The sequence below is a fragment of the Penicillium crustosum genome (assembly GCF_028827405.1).
Source record: "Penicillium crustosum strain IBT 35664 chromosome Unknown utg000001l_segment0_segment0, whole genome shotgun sequence".
Taxonomy (NCBI): domain Eukaryota; kingdom Fungi; phylum Ascomycota; class Eurotiomycetes; order Eurotiales; family Aspergillaceae; genus Penicillium; species Penicillium crustosum.
In genome coordinates, this window is record NW_026623122.1 from 7520415 (window position 1) to 7538207 (window position 17793).

At 48.8% G+C, this 17793-nt stretch overlaps 6 protein-coding genes across 6 annotated transcripts; 4 read left to right on the forward strand and 2 right to left on the reverse strand.

Moving 5' to 3' along the window:
• Positions 1–785: 785 nt before the first annotated feature.
• Positions 786–2654, forward strand: N7487_002826 (sugar porter family MFS transporter; the record flags this gene model as incomplete). The annotated part of the gene is made up of 4 exons (XM_056870573.1): positions 786–1322; positions 1390–1794; positions 1866–2174; positions 2271–2654. 4 exons carry the CDS (start codon positions 786–788, stop codon positions 2652–2654), a joined length of 1635 nt encoding a protein of 544 aa, XP_056735357.1.
• Positions 2655–2969: 315 nt separating this feature from the next.
• N7487_002827 (Gfo/Idh/MocA family protein) lies at positions 2970–4079 on the reverse strand (the record flags this gene model as incomplete). Its single annotated transcript, XM_056870574.1, has 1 exon — positions 2970–4079. One exon carries the CDS (start codon positions 4077–4079, stop codon positions 2970–2972), a length of 1110 nt encoding a protein of 369 aa, XP_056735358.1.
• A 680-nt stretch (positions 4080–4759) lies between these two features.
• Positions 4760–5845, forward strand: N7487_002828 (sugar phosphate isomerase/epimerase family protein; the record flags this gene model as incomplete). Its single annotated transcript, XM_056870575.1, has 1 exon — positions 4760–5845. One exon carries the CDS (start codon positions 4760–4762, stop codon positions 5843–5845), a length of 1086 nt encoding a protein of 361 aa, XP_056735359.1.
• Positions 5846–6161: 316 nt separating this feature from the next.
• N7487_002829 (FKBP-type peptidyl-prolyl cis-trans isomerase) lies at positions 6162–6909 on the reverse strand (the record flags this gene model as incomplete). Its single annotated transcript, XM_056870576.1, has 6 exons — positions 6162–6201; positions 6252–6290; positions 6376–6396; positions 6456–6516; positions 6628–6698; positions 6776–6909. 6 exons carry the CDS (start codon positions 6907–6909, stop codon positions 6162–6164), a joined length of 366 nt encoding a protein of 121 aa, XP_056735360.1.
• Positions 6910–11368: 4459 nt separating this feature from the next.
• N7487_002830 (uncharacterized protein) lies at positions 11369–15008 on the forward strand (the record flags this gene model as incomplete). The annotated part of the gene is made up of 6 exons (XM_056870577.1): positions 11369–11443; positions 11496–11526; positions 11585–12112; positions 12329–14302; positions 14359–14454; positions 14509–15008. 6 exons carry the CDS (start codon positions 11369–11371, stop codon positions 15006–15008), a joined length of 3204 nt encoding a protein of 1067 aa, XP_056735361.1.
• A 967-nt stretch (positions 15009–15975) lies between these two features.
• Positions 15976–17466, forward strand: N7487_002831 (H(+)-transporting V1 sector ATPase subunit C; the record flags this gene model as incomplete). The annotated part of the gene is made up of 5 exons (XM_056870578.1): positions 15976–16273; positions 16371–16465; positions 16542–16633; positions 16708–17200; positions 17275–17466. 5 exons carry the CDS (start codon positions 15976–15978, stop codon positions 17464–17466), a joined length of 1170 nt encoding a protein of 389 aa, XP_056735362.1.
• Between the last annotated feature and the right edge of the window lie 327 nt (positions 17467–17793).

Sequence of the window (17793 nt, forward strand, 5' to 3'; positions counted from 1 at the left end):
TGCAACAATCTATCATTGGCCATTTCCCCCTCCCCCCTGTTCATGGCTCCATTTTGATTGATCCAATCAGACCAATTGCCATTCGCTATTTCACACCAAGGTCTGGATCGTGCACTACGTTGCCTCTGGGGTACCCCAGAAAAATTAAGCTGACAATGCACGTTGTCGCGGGTTACTGGAAAGCCGCTGGGGAAGTATCCACTTCCTCAAGCGGCATCGGATCCCCACAATCCAATGCCTTAAGCGAATAATCTCAGCTGGACAGACTTGGCTGCCCAGCAGAGTTTGCGTATTCCTTTGAATTTCGTTCCTTGGGGGCAAGCCACATAAGAGGTGCCAAGAGGCAAAGTTCTTCGTACTGAAGAACTTAGAGTATTCGTTTTGCCGCGCCTTGGCTTTTCTTCATTTTTTTGCAGCAAATTTTGACTATCTGTGCTATACCTTTCTCCGACTCCGCATCCCCACGATTTCTTCCCCCTTTTCAAACCCCGGATTCTCTTCTCTCTTTTCCCAAGGGCAAATCGACAGTCCGGGGCTCAATCCTATTTAGATCTTGACTATCCTCCCTAGTCTGTTCTAGAAAAACGTGGCGAGGACTTTCTCTTTGGTTCTCTTACCTTTTCTTCCCTTGCACCTGCATCTCACATATACCTTCATACGTGGTGATCGTCCTTCCTAGGACGCATATTTGACTACCTCTCTGCACCTAGCATTGGGGGATCAAGATCATCTGGTCACAGAGTCTTGCAATTCTTCTTCTTATTCTTCTATAACAATCCGCCACCATGTCTATTCTGAAGCTGGTCGAAGACCGGCCGACGCCTAGCGCGGTGTACAACTGGAGAGTCTATCTCCTGGCAGCGGTGGCCTCGTGCACATCCTGCATGATTGGCTACGACAGTGCTTTCATCGGCACTACCATCTCTCTTGACTCTTTCAAAAGCGAGTTCCACTTCGACACCATGTCTGACCCTACCAAGAACCTGATCAGCGCCAACATCGTCTCTTGCTACCAGGCTGGTGCCTTCTTCGGTGCCTTTTTCGCATATCCCGTTGGTCACTTCTGGGGTCGTAGGATTGGCCTGTTGGCCGCTGGTGTGGTTTTCACTATCGGTGCTGGTATCATGGTTGGTGTTAATGGCGACCGAGGACTTGGCCTCCTTTACGGTGGCCGCGTTCTCGCTGGTATTGGTGTCGGAGCAGGTTCTAACATCACCCCAATTTACATCTCCGAATTGGCTCCTCCGGCTATTCGTGGCAGATTGGTTGGTGTCTATGAGCTGGGCTGGCAGATTGGTGGTCTTGTGGGATTCTGGATCAACGTGAGTTCTTTTCTGTTCGCTTGTTTTTGACTTGTCTTGTCTGTGGATGCTAACACAATATCAATAGTTCGGTGTCGACGAGACCTTGGAACCGAGCCACAAGCAATGGCTCATTCCTTTTGCTGTTCAGTTAATTCCTTCTGGTCTCTTGCTCATTGGTGGCTACTTCATCAGGGAGTCGCCTCGTTGGCTCTTTGGACGCGGTCGCCGTGAGGAGGCAATCAAGAATCTTTGCTGGATCCGCCAGTTGCCCGAGGACGATATCTATATGATTGAGGAGATTGGTGCCATTGACCAAGCTCTGGAAGAACAGCGGCGTAGTATTGGCATTGGTTTCTGGAAGCCCTTCAAGGCAGCTGGAACCAACAAGAAGGTCATGTGGCGTCTGTTCCTCGGAAGCGCGCTGTTCTTCTGGCAGAACGGATCTGGTATCAATGCCATCAACTATTATAGTCCAACTGTCTTCAAATCGGTAAGTCGCTTCTTGTTGCCATCCCATCCATGGATGTGAGCATCGATGACTGATGCTAATAATGCTTCTAGATTGGTGTTAGGGGTACAAACACTAGTCTGTTCACCACCGGAATCTTCGGTGTAGTGAAGACTGTGGTGACTTTCATTTGGCTGCTTTGGCTGATTGATCACGTTGGTCGCCGTAACCTGTTGTTGATTGGTGCAGCAGGTGGTTCCGTTTGTTTATGGATTGTCGGCGCGTACATCAAGATCGCCCAACCTGAAAATAACACAAGTGACTCCTTGAGTGGCGGTGGTATCGCAGCCATGTTCTTCTTCTACCTGTGGACGGTCTTCTATACCCCAACTTGGAACGGTACCCCCTGGGTTCTCAACTCGGTAAGCAATCCCAAATTCGAAACTCCAGGCATTGGAACTTCGCTCCACTGCCTAGCCAATCCACGTGTCTTGCAACAGTGCTAACAGCGTCTGTAGGAAATGTTCGATCCCAACATGCGTTCCCTGGCACAGGCCTGCGCTGCCGCCTCCAACTGGCTCTGGAACTTCCTCATCTCGCGCTTCACTCCGCAGATGTTCACAGCCATGGGATACGGTGTATACTTCTTCTTCGCATCATTGATGATGTGCTCCATCGTCTTCGTGTACTTCCTCGTCCCTGAAACCAAGGGTGTTCCTCTTGAGAGCATGGACCAGCTATTCGATATCAAGCCCGTGTGGCGTGCCCATGGGCAGATGGTCGCCCAGCTCCGTGAGGATGAAGAGAGGTTCCGCAACGACGTCGAGGCTGCTGGTATTGACATGGGCAAGGTGCGCCCTGAGCAAGTCGAGGATACTGCGGCTGAGCCAAAGTACACTTGAACAATGCGATGGTGAAGCTTTTCCGTGTTGGTGTCATTCGGTGTTGTGGTCGTACAACTTGTTGTGATTTTATTGTCGGATGAAGTGGCGACTCGTTGGATTGGGTTCAGGTTGCACATTTGATGATCTTTGTGTACTAGGGCTGCCTGGTTTATATACACATCGCTTAACGAGTGTAGAGAAGCAAATGACCCAATGAATATACCCCCTTGTGTCTTTTCATGCGCCGTTTTCGATATATCGTAAGAAGATCAAATAGACGCGTCCGCTTCATAGATCACTATATCCAGCCAAGTCATATTAGTATGTAGCTAGTTAATTCGGCTTCGCCAATAAGTCAACATCAATATCCACAGGCTGACCCGACGACATTGCCCTCTGAACAGCCTCACAAACAATCAAAGCACGTAAACCTTCCTCTCCAGTACAGCTAGGAACAGCGTCCCCATTAATGACATCAACAAAATGCGCAAGCTGAAGATCAAAAGGCGCCTTATCACCCGGAAGCGGAATCCGCTCAACGGTCAATGGTGAATTCCAGCTCTTCTCAGGGCTAGCATCATAACTCCAACGGGTCAGGTCCGGCACACTGAGCGAAGCATCCGAACCAAATATGCGATAGAAGTCCGAGTCACCCCCGGTTATCGACCGCGGGATGAGTGGGTTCTCGCCGGTGCCAGTCTCAAAGTTATGTGGCGATGGCGTCGCATCACAGACTAGAAATGTGCCCACAACACCCGACGCAAAGCGCAGCGTTAAGGCAGCGCCTTCGTCGGCATTGTGTGGTGGGCTTGGGCGTTGCGGCAGCGTACGCTCTGCTGTCACCCGAACAATAGGCCCGAAGAAGTGGTGCATGAGATCGATGTCGTGGACGAGGTTGATGGGGATGACGCCACCTCCACGCTCGTTTGATGCGCGCCAGTCTGTTGGCGGCGCAAAGTATGCATCCGGCTTAAATAAGGTCCACAGACCGTTGATAGCAATAGGGCGACCGAGAGACCCAGCGTCTAGGACGGCCTTCGTAGCTCGCACGTAGGGGTTGAAGCGGCGGTGGTGGCCGACGAGAAGCTTGAGGTGGGCGCGCTCTGGAGCTTGGGCGAACTCCAGTAGCGAGCGACCAGTTTCCAGGGTATCGCTCACGGGCTTTTCGAGGAGGACGTGGACCCCGCCTGCAAGGAGCTCCTTTGCGACTGGGACGTGCGTGTGGTTTGGTGTGCAGACGATTGCTGCATCGGGCCGGTGGATAGACGCAAGTAGTGAGGCCACAGAAGGGTAGTAGTTGGTTTTGAGGCTGGATGCGGCTGCTTCGCCAGTCGGCATTGGGTCGACGAGAGCAATTAGCTCTGTTGAGGAGTTTGAGATTACAGATTGTGCGTGACGAGGGCCAATGAGGCCTGCGCCAATAATGGCAACTTTGACGGCCATAGTGATTTGATCGTTGGGGTCAAAAATAAAGTTTGGTTCTGAAAGAATTGAATTAATTCAATGCTTGCTGTTGTAACTTGTGCAGCTCACGCGGAGAATTCAATCTGGTGGTTTTTGTATGCCTGTTAGTTGCGCAAGGTGTGCCATTGCCTCGGACTGTGAGGAACATTGACTATTCGGGGTCGATTCTCCGGATATGTTTGGACCGATACGGAAAAGATATTGCCGGGTACCTACGGCTATTTTGTTTCCAAGGAGGGGAAAGCATTTCTAATGAAGCAAAACTCCGCGACGGGTGTGGAACTGTGGAGTGGTCGTGGAGAGGGAGTGGAACTGGCGGGAGAACGAAAAAAGGGGTAGCGTTTACCCGGCCATGTGATTTGCCTCTATCAGGTTCGGCCTCGTCATCAAGACACGAATCACAGCAAACCAGGGAAAACGTTCAGTCATGGAGGGCACTGCAGGGGATAACGTTTTGTCGCAATCGTTTTACTACTTTCCCTTTTGATACCCTAGAAAACCCCTAATATTGTTGGTTGTCCACCTTTACATTCTCGCACCCTGAATATCTCTCCATCTGGAAACTTTATTTTTTTTTTTAAAGAAAGCCTGCAACCAAATCACCTCTGAATTTTATAATATCGACATAGAAAAAAAGAACCCATTCACATAACTTCCAAATGGCTTTCAACCGCCCCGGCATCGCTTCGATGTCCCTAGGTCGACCCTGGGTACACGACCTACCCGGCAAGCTGATGCAAGCCGCAGACCACGGCTTCAAGGGTATTGAGCTCTTCTTCGACGATCTAGATTGCTACGCACAGCGGGTATTTGACGGCGATCACCACGCAGCTGCACGGTCAACACGGCTGATGTGCAAGCGCCTGGGCCTGACCATTATCTGTCTGCAGCCATTTTCCATGTATGAGGGTCTCATCGACCGCACCGAGTCAGACCGGCTCATCAATGAGAAACTCCCTAAATGGTTCACCCTGGCGCGGGCGCTGGGCACAGACATGATCCAGGTCCCATCAAACTTCCTAGGCCCAGATCCAAAGACCGGTGCTACTCGCACTACCGGCGACCGCACTGTCATTGTGCGTGATCTCCAGCGCCTGGCTGACTTGGGCGCCGGTGCTGGATTCCGGTTTGTCTACGAGGCTCTATGCTGGGGCGATCATATTGATACCTGGGAGGCTTCGTGGGAGGTGGTTCGCGACGTCGACCGTAGCAACTTTGGTCTCTGTCTTGACTCCTTCAATATCGCCGGTCGTGTATATGCCGACCCTGCTTCTCCTTCGGGTTGCACGCCCAATGCGGCGGCGGACTTGGCTGCTTCATTGGAGCGTCTGCGCACTGCCAACATCGATCCTGCCAAGATTTTCTATGTCCAGCTTGTTGATGGTGAGCGTCTTTCCGCTCCGTTGGATGAAAAACATCCTTTCCATGTTGCCGGACAGCCTGTTCGCATGAACTGGTCCCGCAATGCTCGTCTATTTCCTCTCGAGGAGTCGCGGGGAGGTTATCTGCCCATTGTGGATATCGCTCGCGTCTTCTTCGAAGATCTTGGGTTCCGCGGTTGGGTTTCCCTTGAACTCTTTAGCCGAACCCTCGGCGAGACCGATCCATTTGTTCCCGCCGATCACGCTCGTCGTGGTATCGACTCATATAACAAAATGGCTCGTATCCTGCACTGGGACGAGCCTACTGATACTGTCTCAGTGCCAATGGCGGTGCCTGAATCACCTGTTCAACATCGCCTCTAGGTGGTCCATCTCCACTTTGCTTTTTTCCATTCTGTATAGCATATGGCATGTGTACATACATCTCTTAACGACTTTTGACGATTTTTATTGTTTGACATACCGCGGGTATACGCGATTGACAGGGCGAGCATTTCCAAGGGTTGACTAGGCTCGATCACCTGTATACTTTACCAGGTACCAACATTCTACAATCAACCGCAATTCAAATAAATCTGAGTTTTTACTGTAAGAAAATGGCAAAGTGGGCAATATTGGCAGTGAATGTAGCTGATACTGTCATGCTTCCAAGTCTAGTCTTCTTAGTTAGATTGCTTATTTAGGCGCTCTTGTTGTTGATCTTAAGGAGTTCGACCTCGCTGCAAAACAGTTAGTTTCCCGATATTATTCTTCGGTCGTAGAGACTTACAAGATCAGAGTAGAGCCTGCAGGAATCTTGCCAGCCGCCCTGTGTAGAAGAATGTTAGAACACTCTCAGCTGAAGGATGTCACGGCGTATGTAGTAATCGCTTGTATTCCTAGTATCCACTTACTTGTCACCGTAGCCATAGTCCCTGAGAAATAATGTTAGTAGTGGTCCAATTTCCTCTTTCTCCATATGGACTTTACTCACGGAGAAATAGTCAAGGTTGCCTTCTCTCCCAGGGTCATCTGCATGACACCCTCATCCCAACCTAATCAGACAGATAGTATTAGCGCCCAATGTAACAAAATAAGGGGTTCGATTTAGTCATTGCAGATATGAATGGTTCCACTAAAATGCAAAAATAAAGAGGATAGGATACCTTTGATGACTTGTCCAACACCAATCTGAACATTGAAAACGCCACGTCCAGGGGTTCTGGAACTATCGAATCTGTTGGCATAGATAATTAGTATTTAGAACACTCGAGTTATAAGCTAAATAGCTCTAGTGTATGGCAGTCGGCTTACTGCTTGCCCTGGAAGCCCTTGTTGGCCTTCTTGGCATCGTAAATCCATCCTGTGTAGTGGATAGAGACCTTATCGCCTGCAGCAGGCGAGTCAGAGCCGTTACCACGAGTAATAATCTTTCTCTCGACACCCATATTGAATTCTGGTTTTGTAGTAAACGTTAAGGCAAAAAAAAAGTAAGAGCGATGAAAGAAGTGAGGATCGAGGGGCAACGCTGATTCGTAATTTTCTAAAAGTGGGGGAGAAAGCGGGAGCGGCGAAGGACCTCCGATATGATGTACAATGCTTGGATTTCGAGTGAACATCTCGCATTTTACTAGGTATTTCGGAGACATATTCATGGATTACTGCATCGGTTTTTTGCTCTTTAAAACTCAAGTTGATTGGCTTCAATATTCCCTCCGCCTCGTCTCGCGAGCCCCCTCCAAAACTTGAGCACTGCTTGAAATAGCACGCCAAAGTAGTCCCAAGAGCCTAGAAATGCTCAAATATGCTGCCAAGGATGGATTTCTGCGTGCAGGAATCTATTATCAACTCATCCGCGCATTGTGGCCTTCAATTCCGAAACACATCGCCCTTCCACACTCCTTTTGATGGCTGGCTGCGCTGTTTTCCTAAAGCAAAGAAAGCGCTATAAGAGAAGTTTGGTATATTGGCATGGGGAATTTTTTTAATTTTTTCACTTGTAACCCTTTTGTGCTAAAAATATAAGATATCACTTAGCGTTAAGCAAGGGGACACTATCCCTCGAGATGCTCGTATCGATTGTATCAACGTCAAGTTTGCATCTCATGATTCCAAAGTCCAGCCTTGGTGTTGCAAATCTCAATATAGACTTAGGTTGAAATAATAGTTAGGATACATGGGAAATTTGATAGAAGCGCATTTACCACAGATGCTCGTGTATAAGGCTGCAGTAATTGTACCTTTTCGAGACCAAACCTAAGGACCATTTTTGCTAAGCCAACGGCACAGTGGAAATGTGTTGTGTAATCATCAAATGGGTTCTCGAAGGGCTCACTACTACCGGCAAGACCTAGATTTATGTTGATAATCACACTCCACAACTCAAGCAAGCCCAGCATATCGTGGTGTCGTCGTAGTATATTTCCATTCTCCAGAACCCACTTGAGTTGGCTTGGCTAAAGCCGAAGTTTGCTCAACACTAACCTCGCCACAGCCGATGGATGAACCTGCAGGTCATATACTAAACCCTCCCCCGGGTGCCTCCTCACTAGCTGCCACCCAACGACCATCATGAAGTGGCTATCTCTTTCAGCAATATCAAGAGAAACAAAATGCCGGTCCTCAAATAATTTCCTTAGGTCCTCACACGTTGAAAAATGTATGTGAACCTGGATAAAAGCCTGTTTCAAGGTTTGACCATTGGGGCTCTTTTCATAGTGGACGACGATTTATTCCTCGAACAGCTTGTACTCAGATAGAAAATGGCAACGGGCGACAGAGATATCTTAACGGAAAAGGGCTAGCCCTCTCAGAATGACGTAGGTCGCGAGCACTATTTCTCTGCTGATGAGACTCGGCTACTCCCAGACATGATTACCCCAGAGGCAGGTTGCCGCCGTAGCAGAACGGGTAAGAGCCAATAGGCTTTCTCGATCCTCGATCTGTTTTGTTTGAACCTCTTCAAATTGACGATGTCAAGCACCTACTGCTATTGCCGCATAACGGACTGTAGCATATTCCTCACACATCTGATGCACGAACTGACCCTAGAGTAGATCTTCAAAGTAACGCATGCATTGGACTACCGTAATTTTGTCGAAGTACTCCAAGTGCCAGCGCCCTGTTCAATTGAGATGAGCCTGACTTGGATCGACCAGACGAACCATCGTCATAGATGGGGTGTGTGGGGCTTTATACATACCAAGTAGGGTTCATGCCCAGACATTGCAGTCTGACCACCTGAACAGGGCTTTTCGGCTTTACGCCAGGCACGGGTCCTCTTGTTGGGCACCTGCGCATAGCCATCACACTTTCATACCGGTTCTCGTGCAATTTCAACATGCTAGGAGAGCCTCATCGCAGTCTTTATGACGGATTCTATAACTATTGTAAACCCATCAGTAAGCCGTTACATGGATGATTGTGGATCATCAGGGCTGGGACTCCTTACTTCCCAAGGGGCCCATACTTACACATGATACATCCAGTTCAGACGCTCTACTGTTTTGATCTTGATTTTCCCTGTTCGGGCATGACTTGCATGGAAGACAATTAACGCCTAGACTTGCAAGGTCCAATATGCCTAGAACATAAGAAGGGAAGTCAGTTACGGGCTGCCGCGTATAAACCCCACCCTTGGCGCCGATCCGTCAGATATAGTATGAGGTCAAGGTATGTTCAATCTATTGTCGACCGTTCTGTATATTAATATAGCATTGGATGTTATTATTCATATTATGAATAGATGTTCGATAATATTGCAGTCTTTGTGTATTAAGGATGTGAACTGTGTGTATGGTTTATCATTTGATGTAGTTAGAGATACCAATCTCTCAGATCTATGGACGCGAAGTACCAGATAGATTGATAATTGTAAGTGGACCCAGTGTATCATTGGCCGCTACAGAGTATGAAATACACACCGATATTTATGATATTGCCTATCATGTATTTCATTTGCAAGGCCGTTGTTTTACGTGTCCAGATCGAAATCTCTCTCTCTCTCTCCCTCTTTGGCAGGGAATAATGGATAGTATACCGCAGCCTCAAATAATAAATAGATCTGACACACACTGAGACAAACCCTGATACATATGTTGGGTAATCTCGACACTTAATCTCTTTCAATTCTAGTGTGCCAAAGGAGTCCGGCTATTAATAGATAAATGTGTAGAGCACCGGCTTAGAAGTGCTCCGTACGGAGTACATAGTGTATTATCGTGGAAGCAAACGGTAGAACTACCTTGATACCATGTCACCTACAGGCAGCCAAAACAAAGACTAAATATACAATATTCAGCAAGTCCAATCAAATAATAGCTGTCACAGGCAAGTCACTCCTCAAGCCACTCCCCTTGAATCTGATGGACTCCCACGTGACACAGACCGTTTCACAATTCCCAAACAGCGCAAAGTACTCCGTAGGCACTGCCACTAAGACTGTGTCATCTGCAATTCAGCTTGGGAATATTCTTGAACCCTTTACCGGATACTCCATACGGAGTACTCCGTACGGAGTAAACTTGTGTGAAATTGACTTCAGCCGCACTCCAGATTATTTGTGAAACGACGCTGCACAGGGCTGAAAATGAAGGACCACAGTCCGGAAATAGTGTGTGTGAGAAGTGTGGGAGAGTGTTTGAGACTAAAGAGCCGTACCGTGGTCAAAACAATGGGGCTATGGAGTGATCCTTCGTAAATAGTGGAAGTGGAATGCCTAGATGGGAAGCTGAGGAGCTGAAAGATTGCTTGGGCCTCTTTTCTCAGATGGTGGCCCGTTTTGATTGGGTTGAGATTGTTGGGAGAGTATAATAATATCTGAGACTACCGGCTTCATTAGTATAATTGTGACGGAGATTAAAGTAGATTGGACCAAATTCAGGGGTATCAGGAACCTCATTGGTCATTATATGGGGAAATGAAGGTCCGCACGTTCTGGGCGCGCGTCAAAGGTACGATATAAGTAAGGTAGACGAGAATAGGTTGGGCATTTACCTACAATATATGTACTCTGTAGGCAGAAGGGAAAAAGAAAAAGGTACTCCGTATTCGTACGGAGTACTCCGTAAAAAGTAATTAAATCAGATTCAATGATATTTGTAAGTTTACGTGGGGAAAATCATTTGGTGGCAGAAAGCCAAAAGTTCACCTTCTACTCCGTAGTCTCTCCTTTCTCATCCCTCCCCCTAATCCAAATCTCATGTTTCATTATTGTTTCTTTTCTCTTTCTTTTTAATTATCGTCTCTACTCCCCGATTTCGTCTCCTTTCGCCTCGGGGGTTCCTCCGTCTGTCTAATCTCGAATTCCCACGCCCGCGAGGGGCAATCTCCGTTTCGGTTCGCCTGTTGCGCTTAACGGTCACAACACCCGCGATTATCTACCTGAAACACATCTGTAGCACGGCTAGTAGTGCCTGGTACGTCGAGAGATCGATACCCTTGATCCCTGGTTCATGGGTAAATAATTGCCGTCCCTATCATCCTAGTCCGACCCGCCCCATACCTGGCCAACCCTGCTTGTCTTGGTTCAGGATTGATTTGGGAGGACTGATGTCTTACGCTTAAAGCTGGATCACGTTTTTTAACTTCTCGGTAGTCTGCAGGTTCAGCCACCATTCGCCGTTCTTTCAGCCCCCTGTTGCTTCTCACCCCTCTAAACTCGCACCGACGTCCCCATTTTCCCAATTCCGGCTTCCAACGCAGGTTGCGCTCGGCAAGGACTATATTAAAGGAATCAACACCGACAGCGCATGTGTCTGCGACTGAGTTCCGTAGCGATCACAAATCGCTCGTATACACACAATTTTTGGACTTAGTCTGCGCCCTTCCCGCCAGACTTATATTCGCATCGATATATACGAACATAGTCGACCTTGCATTTTTGCGCATTAGACAGTGGATCTCGCTATGGAGAATCAGGGCGCTTACCCGGAGTCTCCTATGGAGCAGGACGAGTCCTACCCGTGCAAGGGCTGTGGAGAGGTAAGCACAATGTGAAGCAGGCGGACAAGAACTTGACTAATCGTCCTGGTAGACTCTTGAAGAAGGGAAAGCATTTGAGCTTGGTATGTCTGATACTTGCAGTCTTTTTCACCATTTTCTTATGACGCTAACCTTTGGCAGCTGGGAACCGATGGCACATCGACTGTTTCCGATGCAGTACATGCAGCACTCTGCTCGACTCGGACGCGCACCTCCTCCTTTTGGGTGATGGATCACTTATATGCAGTAACTGCACATACAGCTGTAGCTCCTGCAACAACAAGATCGAGGACTTGGCCATTTTGACGGGAGACCAGGCTTTCTGCGCTCAATGCTTCCGATGCCGAAACTGCAAACGAAAGATTGAGAACCTACGCTATGCGCGCACTTCGCAGGGTATTTTCTGCATGGAATGTCATGAATCGCTAATGGCACGAAGAAGAAAACGGAAAGCCGGCGGCACTAGTGGGAAAAAACCAGCGGGGCCCAATGTGAAGCTGGATAAGTCATTGCCCTCGTTGCCTCCTCACCTCCTCGAAGAAGCGCAAGCAATGGAGGAGGAGAACAGCGAATATACAGGCACGCCTGACCCCAATAAAACTTCGGAAACGCCCGATCTAAATGATGAAAGACCGGGAAGCTCAATTTCCAATCAGCAGGCTGATTCAGGTAAGAAAGTCTTTTTGCAGCCTAGGTGTATAATCATCGCGGCCTATCCTTTGTCGTCTATTGTCGCATTGTGGTCTCACATTGTGTGATCTATACATTGCTCTCTATTCTCCATACAGTATTGTCGTTACCGTCTGGACTTGTTGTTGTGATCGCATGATCTACTAAGAATGATACACATGGCCTTTTGGAACTCTTACTTACCTACTCATACAGATAATATGCTTCTTCCTTCCAGCACATACCGGAGCAATCGTCAATCGATTCTACGCAATACTGACGCAGACGGTGGTGAATTATTGATTCCACTTGCCTTTGATCCTTCGGCTGAGGGTAATTCTTCCCGAGGTCACTCCCAGACACGGCAGGAGCCTGCCCACGACTACTTCAATCAAGCTCAACCCGAATGCTCACACGGAGCCTCACGCGACGGCCGTGAACATCTGCAAGAACCCACTTCTCGAACTTCCTCGGAACATCATTCGCCCCATATAGCCTACGAGGAGAAGGGATGGGAACGAAACGGCCTCAATTCACCCGATAAAGCACCATTACCAACCTCCGATTCTTCCAAGCTCACAAAGACGGGCTCTACTCGCAGCTCATCTGATATACCAATCAGCTTCAGAGAAACAGGCAACCTCTCTGGGCCTACCAGCCCTGATAGCAGCAGATCAAGGGAATTCTCCAGCGACACAAAACGACACATTCCGATGGATAACATCACTTCGGCTGTAGGTCGTTCCTCAAGTGAGCTTCCTCGTCCTCACGACCACGGCTCAATGGAATCACCACGCTCTCCACAATCCGGCTTGCCGTATTTGCCGAAACGTGGCGATTCACTTGAAAGCAAGCTTCACCGGATTTCAAGGAAAGAGGTTGGATCATCGCCTGCATCATCACAATACGGGGACTCGCCGATGCTCCGTAGTGATACTTTCGAGCAACCTATTCAACCTACTGGCTTGAACACATCAACACTTGAATCACACCAACATGATGGCGCTGGCGCATCAACCTTGCTACGGTACAATAGCGGAGGCGACTTCTCTATGGATGAAGAATTATCGCGCATCATTGGTGGCGATGACACCGTTGGGCAAAATAACGATTCATTCCTGCGACGCGTCTCAAACTCTGTCCGCCATGGTCGAAGCTTCAGTGAGAAGAGTGCGCGGCTGAGCAAAGATCTCAAGAACCCTCGATCACCTAGCAATCGAAGCATAACCGGAACGGATGTTGGCAGCCCCGTCGCCGGATCGCAGAGTGAAGAGATATTCTTGCTTCGCAACGAACTACGCAAAGAACGCCAGCGAGTTTCAGAACTGGAATCAGCCGCTCGCACCGCAGCAGCCGTCAAGCAAGTTAATACCGAGCTTTCTGAGAAGCGATCTACCATGGTCGTCCTCGATGCTCAGCGCGAGATCGTTCTACGGGAGCTCACGGTTCTCACCGATCACATGGAGGCTGAAAAACGTGGTGGCACAAGTGGGCCATTGGATCTTGGCAAACTCTCAAACCATGTGCTGCGCGAGCTGGCAGAGTCGATTCAAAAACTGAAAGACTCGTATGCCCCGCAAATTGAAGAGCTTATGCAGAAGCGCAATGACCTGACGGACGAACTGGAAGCCATGAATATTCAAAAGGAGAAGAGCTTCCAGGAATTCGAGCAATTGTCTATGAAGAACGCCCAGCTAGCTGAGTTGAACAATCAGTTGGTTCACCAGATCCAAGAACTCTACAAGGCTACAGAAGGTCAACCGCGACCTGACGGTCTAGGCATCTCGCATAGTAAACAGAGGTCAACAAACTCCATTGAAGTGATGAAACCTTCCTCAAACGACTATCAGGGATCTATGTCGACTGCTCACATTTCGGAGGAGTCCGAGCCTGCTACGGCTACCGTTGTGCCAGGTCCTCAGGTTGTTAGCATTCGCAAGGGCCAGCCTCGCAAGTTTAACTGGAAGAAAGGTGGTCAGAACGTCGCCAAAGGTGTCAAGGGTCTTAAGGGAGCCTTCATGTCTAGTGAAGGAGGTCAAGGACAAGAAGGCGGAGGTGGTCTACCGCGTTCCCAGACCCAAGACCCGAGTCGCCAAGGCTTCGGTTTCTTCGGAAACCAGAGAGGCAAGCAGGGAGGAAAGATGTCGCAAGCCGACAGCGTGCCTGTGTTGGCCGAAGCTCCCGCTGATGGTATGTGCCTGATACTCCAATTCGGAACGATGTCAGTATAAGCTAATAATTTCCAGCTCTTTTCGGCACCGAACTTGAAGCTCGCATGGAGCATGAGAAGAGCATCATTCCATCCATTGTCACGCGTTGTATCCAGGAAGTTGAATTGCGAGGTAGGTCTTCTCCGTCGTTGTTGGATTGCTCGTTATACTAAAACTTAAAATCAGGCATGGACATGGAAGGCATTTATCGCAAGTCCGGTGCTGCTTCGGTCATCCAAACTATTCGCGAAGGCTTTGAACGCTCTCCCTTTGATTACGATATCTCCGACCCCGACCTCGATATTCATGCAGTCACTTCTACTTTGAAGCAGTATTTCCGCAAACTCCCCAATCCACTCATCACTTACGAAGTTTATGAACTCGTGATAGACTCTGCCGAGGTTAGCCCTATGTCTGCGCGAATTGAACTCATGCAGAAGAGTCTACTCGAGCTGCCTCGCGTGCACCGCGACGTCCTGGAGTTCCTCATTTTCCACCTCAGACGCGTAGTCGAGCGCCACGAAGATAATTTGATGACGAGTCAGAATGTTGCCGTGGTCTTCGCACCCACAATCATGCGACCGGAAAGTCTCGCCCGTGAGATGACTGACGTCCAGAAGAAGAATGATGTGCTCAAGTTCTTGGTGGAGAACTGCCAGGAAGTTTTCATGGGCATGCAGGGCTAGGGCTGAGGCACTTCTCTTCTCTAGTCCTCACATTCACTTCACTCTCTCCCAATTGCACCCTCATGCATCGTTGACCTCAGCTCTTGGGCGTGGATTTGAAGCATGACTTATCCTTTCGCCAACCCTACCTGCTCCGTTTCAAAACTTTGTCCCCTCCCTCTATTTTTGTACAGGTTCCCCTACTTCCCATCCCCTCCGCTCCCTCCACTCCTACTTCCCTACTCGGTTCATGATCAGCACTGCACGCTCGATACAAATACCCTGTCCTGCCCTTTCTCTCTTTCTTCATGCCCACGTTTTCCTTACATACTCTGCAGATTCGAAGCCAGTTCATCTCATCGGCCCTGGCTTTAGTTGAATCTAGCCTCACTGGCTGTTCCGGTGACCAAAATTCCTTATGGGTGGTTCACTTCCTGTCCTTTGAGGCACGTTGGTCTTTTTTCTTTTCTTTTTTTGTTTCTGACTCCGAGCGAGCATTGAATCGTCTTCTAGCGTTATGCATCTCTATACTGCACCTCAAGTGAAATGCGGTAGTAGCTGCATTGGTATTCATATACGTTAGCTAGGCTCTTAGTATGATATCATGAATATTTGATTTGATATTGAACGTTGTCACAGGTTATCCATGGAAAAGTCGTTAGGTATTGCACTTTTCGGGGGAGCCTACGTTTGTCAGTGAATTTTCACCACCGTAGGGGGAACCATTCGAGAATATGATGTTTTTTATATAATTTCTAGTCAGAATGAACAGATTACTCAACTTCCACGGCAATGATAGGCGGCATTAGTGACTCAGTGAGTATTCTTGTAAATGTAAAAAGTGTAGATGTGCAAGGTGGACGTGGACATAGCTGGTCCAAGCACCCACCGCCTACGACATCGAGGCCACCCGAGCTCCCCCCTCAACCCCGAAGCCGCTCCTAAGCCTCGTCGAAGGCCCTTGAATTCCCCGAATAAATAATCAACCATGTCCAAACCAAGCAAATACCTCCTGCTTTCCCTCCCGAACTCCATCGTCCCCTCGCACCACCGCGATGACGCCCTCGAGGCAGTCTCGACCACCGTCTCCCCGGACAATGGCTCCACCACCTCCTTCCCAATTCCGGAGTTCAAGATCGGCACGCTAGATGCCCTTGTTCAGCAGGCGGACGAGCTGTCCAAGCTCGAGGCTTCGTGCCAGAGTGTCGTTGCCAAAGTCGGCGATGCGTTGAAGAACATCCTGGAGGACGAGGCGCAGATTGAGCAGATGAAGGTTGTCAATGATAGTATGTCACCAGCTTGGTATTGATCTGGCTGTGGAGGGGAAACACAACACAGTCTTTGAAGAGTTATCTCTGTGTTCTAGGTTCTGACTGCCTACAGAGCCAGTCGATCAGTACCTGCGTACTTTCCAATGGAACAAAGTCAAGTACAGGGCCGACAAGCCCTTGGCGGAGTTGATTGATCTCCTGCAGAAGGTGTGTTGCATCGCGCATAAAAACGAGGGGTCAACCTGGCTTGGAGTTGCACGCTAATGATTTTTGTCTACTATAGGAAGCCGCCAGCATCGACAATGACATCCGATTCAAGTACTCCCAATATAACCAGGTCAAGAACACGCTGTCCACATTGCAGCGGAAACAAGCGTACGTTGACTACAATGGAGACTACGACATATGCATATAGCATACAAGAACCACAACTAACCCGCTCTACACAGAGGCAACCTTTCAACCAAGTCCCTCGCCTCAGTGGTCGACCCGAAAACTATCATCCAGAACTCTGAATACATCGAAACTCACCTCGTCGCCGTGCCTGCTCAGCTAGTAAAAGACTTCCTGAAGACCTACGAGACCGTCGCGCCAATGGTGGTTCCGCGGTCCGCGCAGCTAGTCGCTTCCGACAGCGAGTTCACGCTGTATGCCGTGACAGCGTTCAAGAAGCACAGCGTCGAGTTCGTGCATAAGTGCCGTGAGCAGAAGTGGATCCCACGCGACTTTAAGTATGTCGAGGGTGGAAAGGAGGAGGAGCGCAAGGAGGTTGAGCGCGTTGGTGGTGATGAGCGTAAGGTATGGGGTGAGACGCTGCGCCTCGGTCGCACCGCTTGGAGTGAGGCTGTTATGGTCTGGATTCATATTTTGGTCCTGAGAGTGTTTGTTGAGACGGTGCTGCGGTATGGACTGCCGTTGGATTTCGTCTGTGCTTTGGTCCGGGTATGTTCTTTCTGCTCTCCTTTTCGTTGGATTTTACAAATGGCAAGGGCTGACGATATTTTATTTTTTTACAGACGCAAACTGCCAAGCAAGCAGACCGTGCAAAGCATAACCTCGAGGATAAATACTCGTATCTGGCGGGCAACGCCTTTGGGCGAGACAAGAAGGGTCGTATGCAGCGGGATGATCCTGGCGAGATGCACGCGGGTGGTGAGGGTAGCGCGGACTACACGCCATATGTGTTTTATGAATTCGAGTTCAACTAAGGTCGCCTATTTTTGAGGCATTGCAGAGACGTTGCGTACATATACCACTTTGGTACATCTAGCACAAACTAGCATTCGATGTTTTTTTTGGATTTCTTCATTTCAATGACCACGCATTCAAGCGAATAGCAAAAAGAGGGATCTGATCCCATTATCAATTCTCAATTCAGCTCATCAAATGCATGTGCAAAAGCGATCTATATTGTCCACGCAGTATGTACAGCAAGCGGGAGGGGAATCAAGCACAAAAACACCATATCTAATCCGCTGTACAGGACTATTTTATGTCAATCCCATAGATACATCCCAATCCCAATTCTAAAAAGC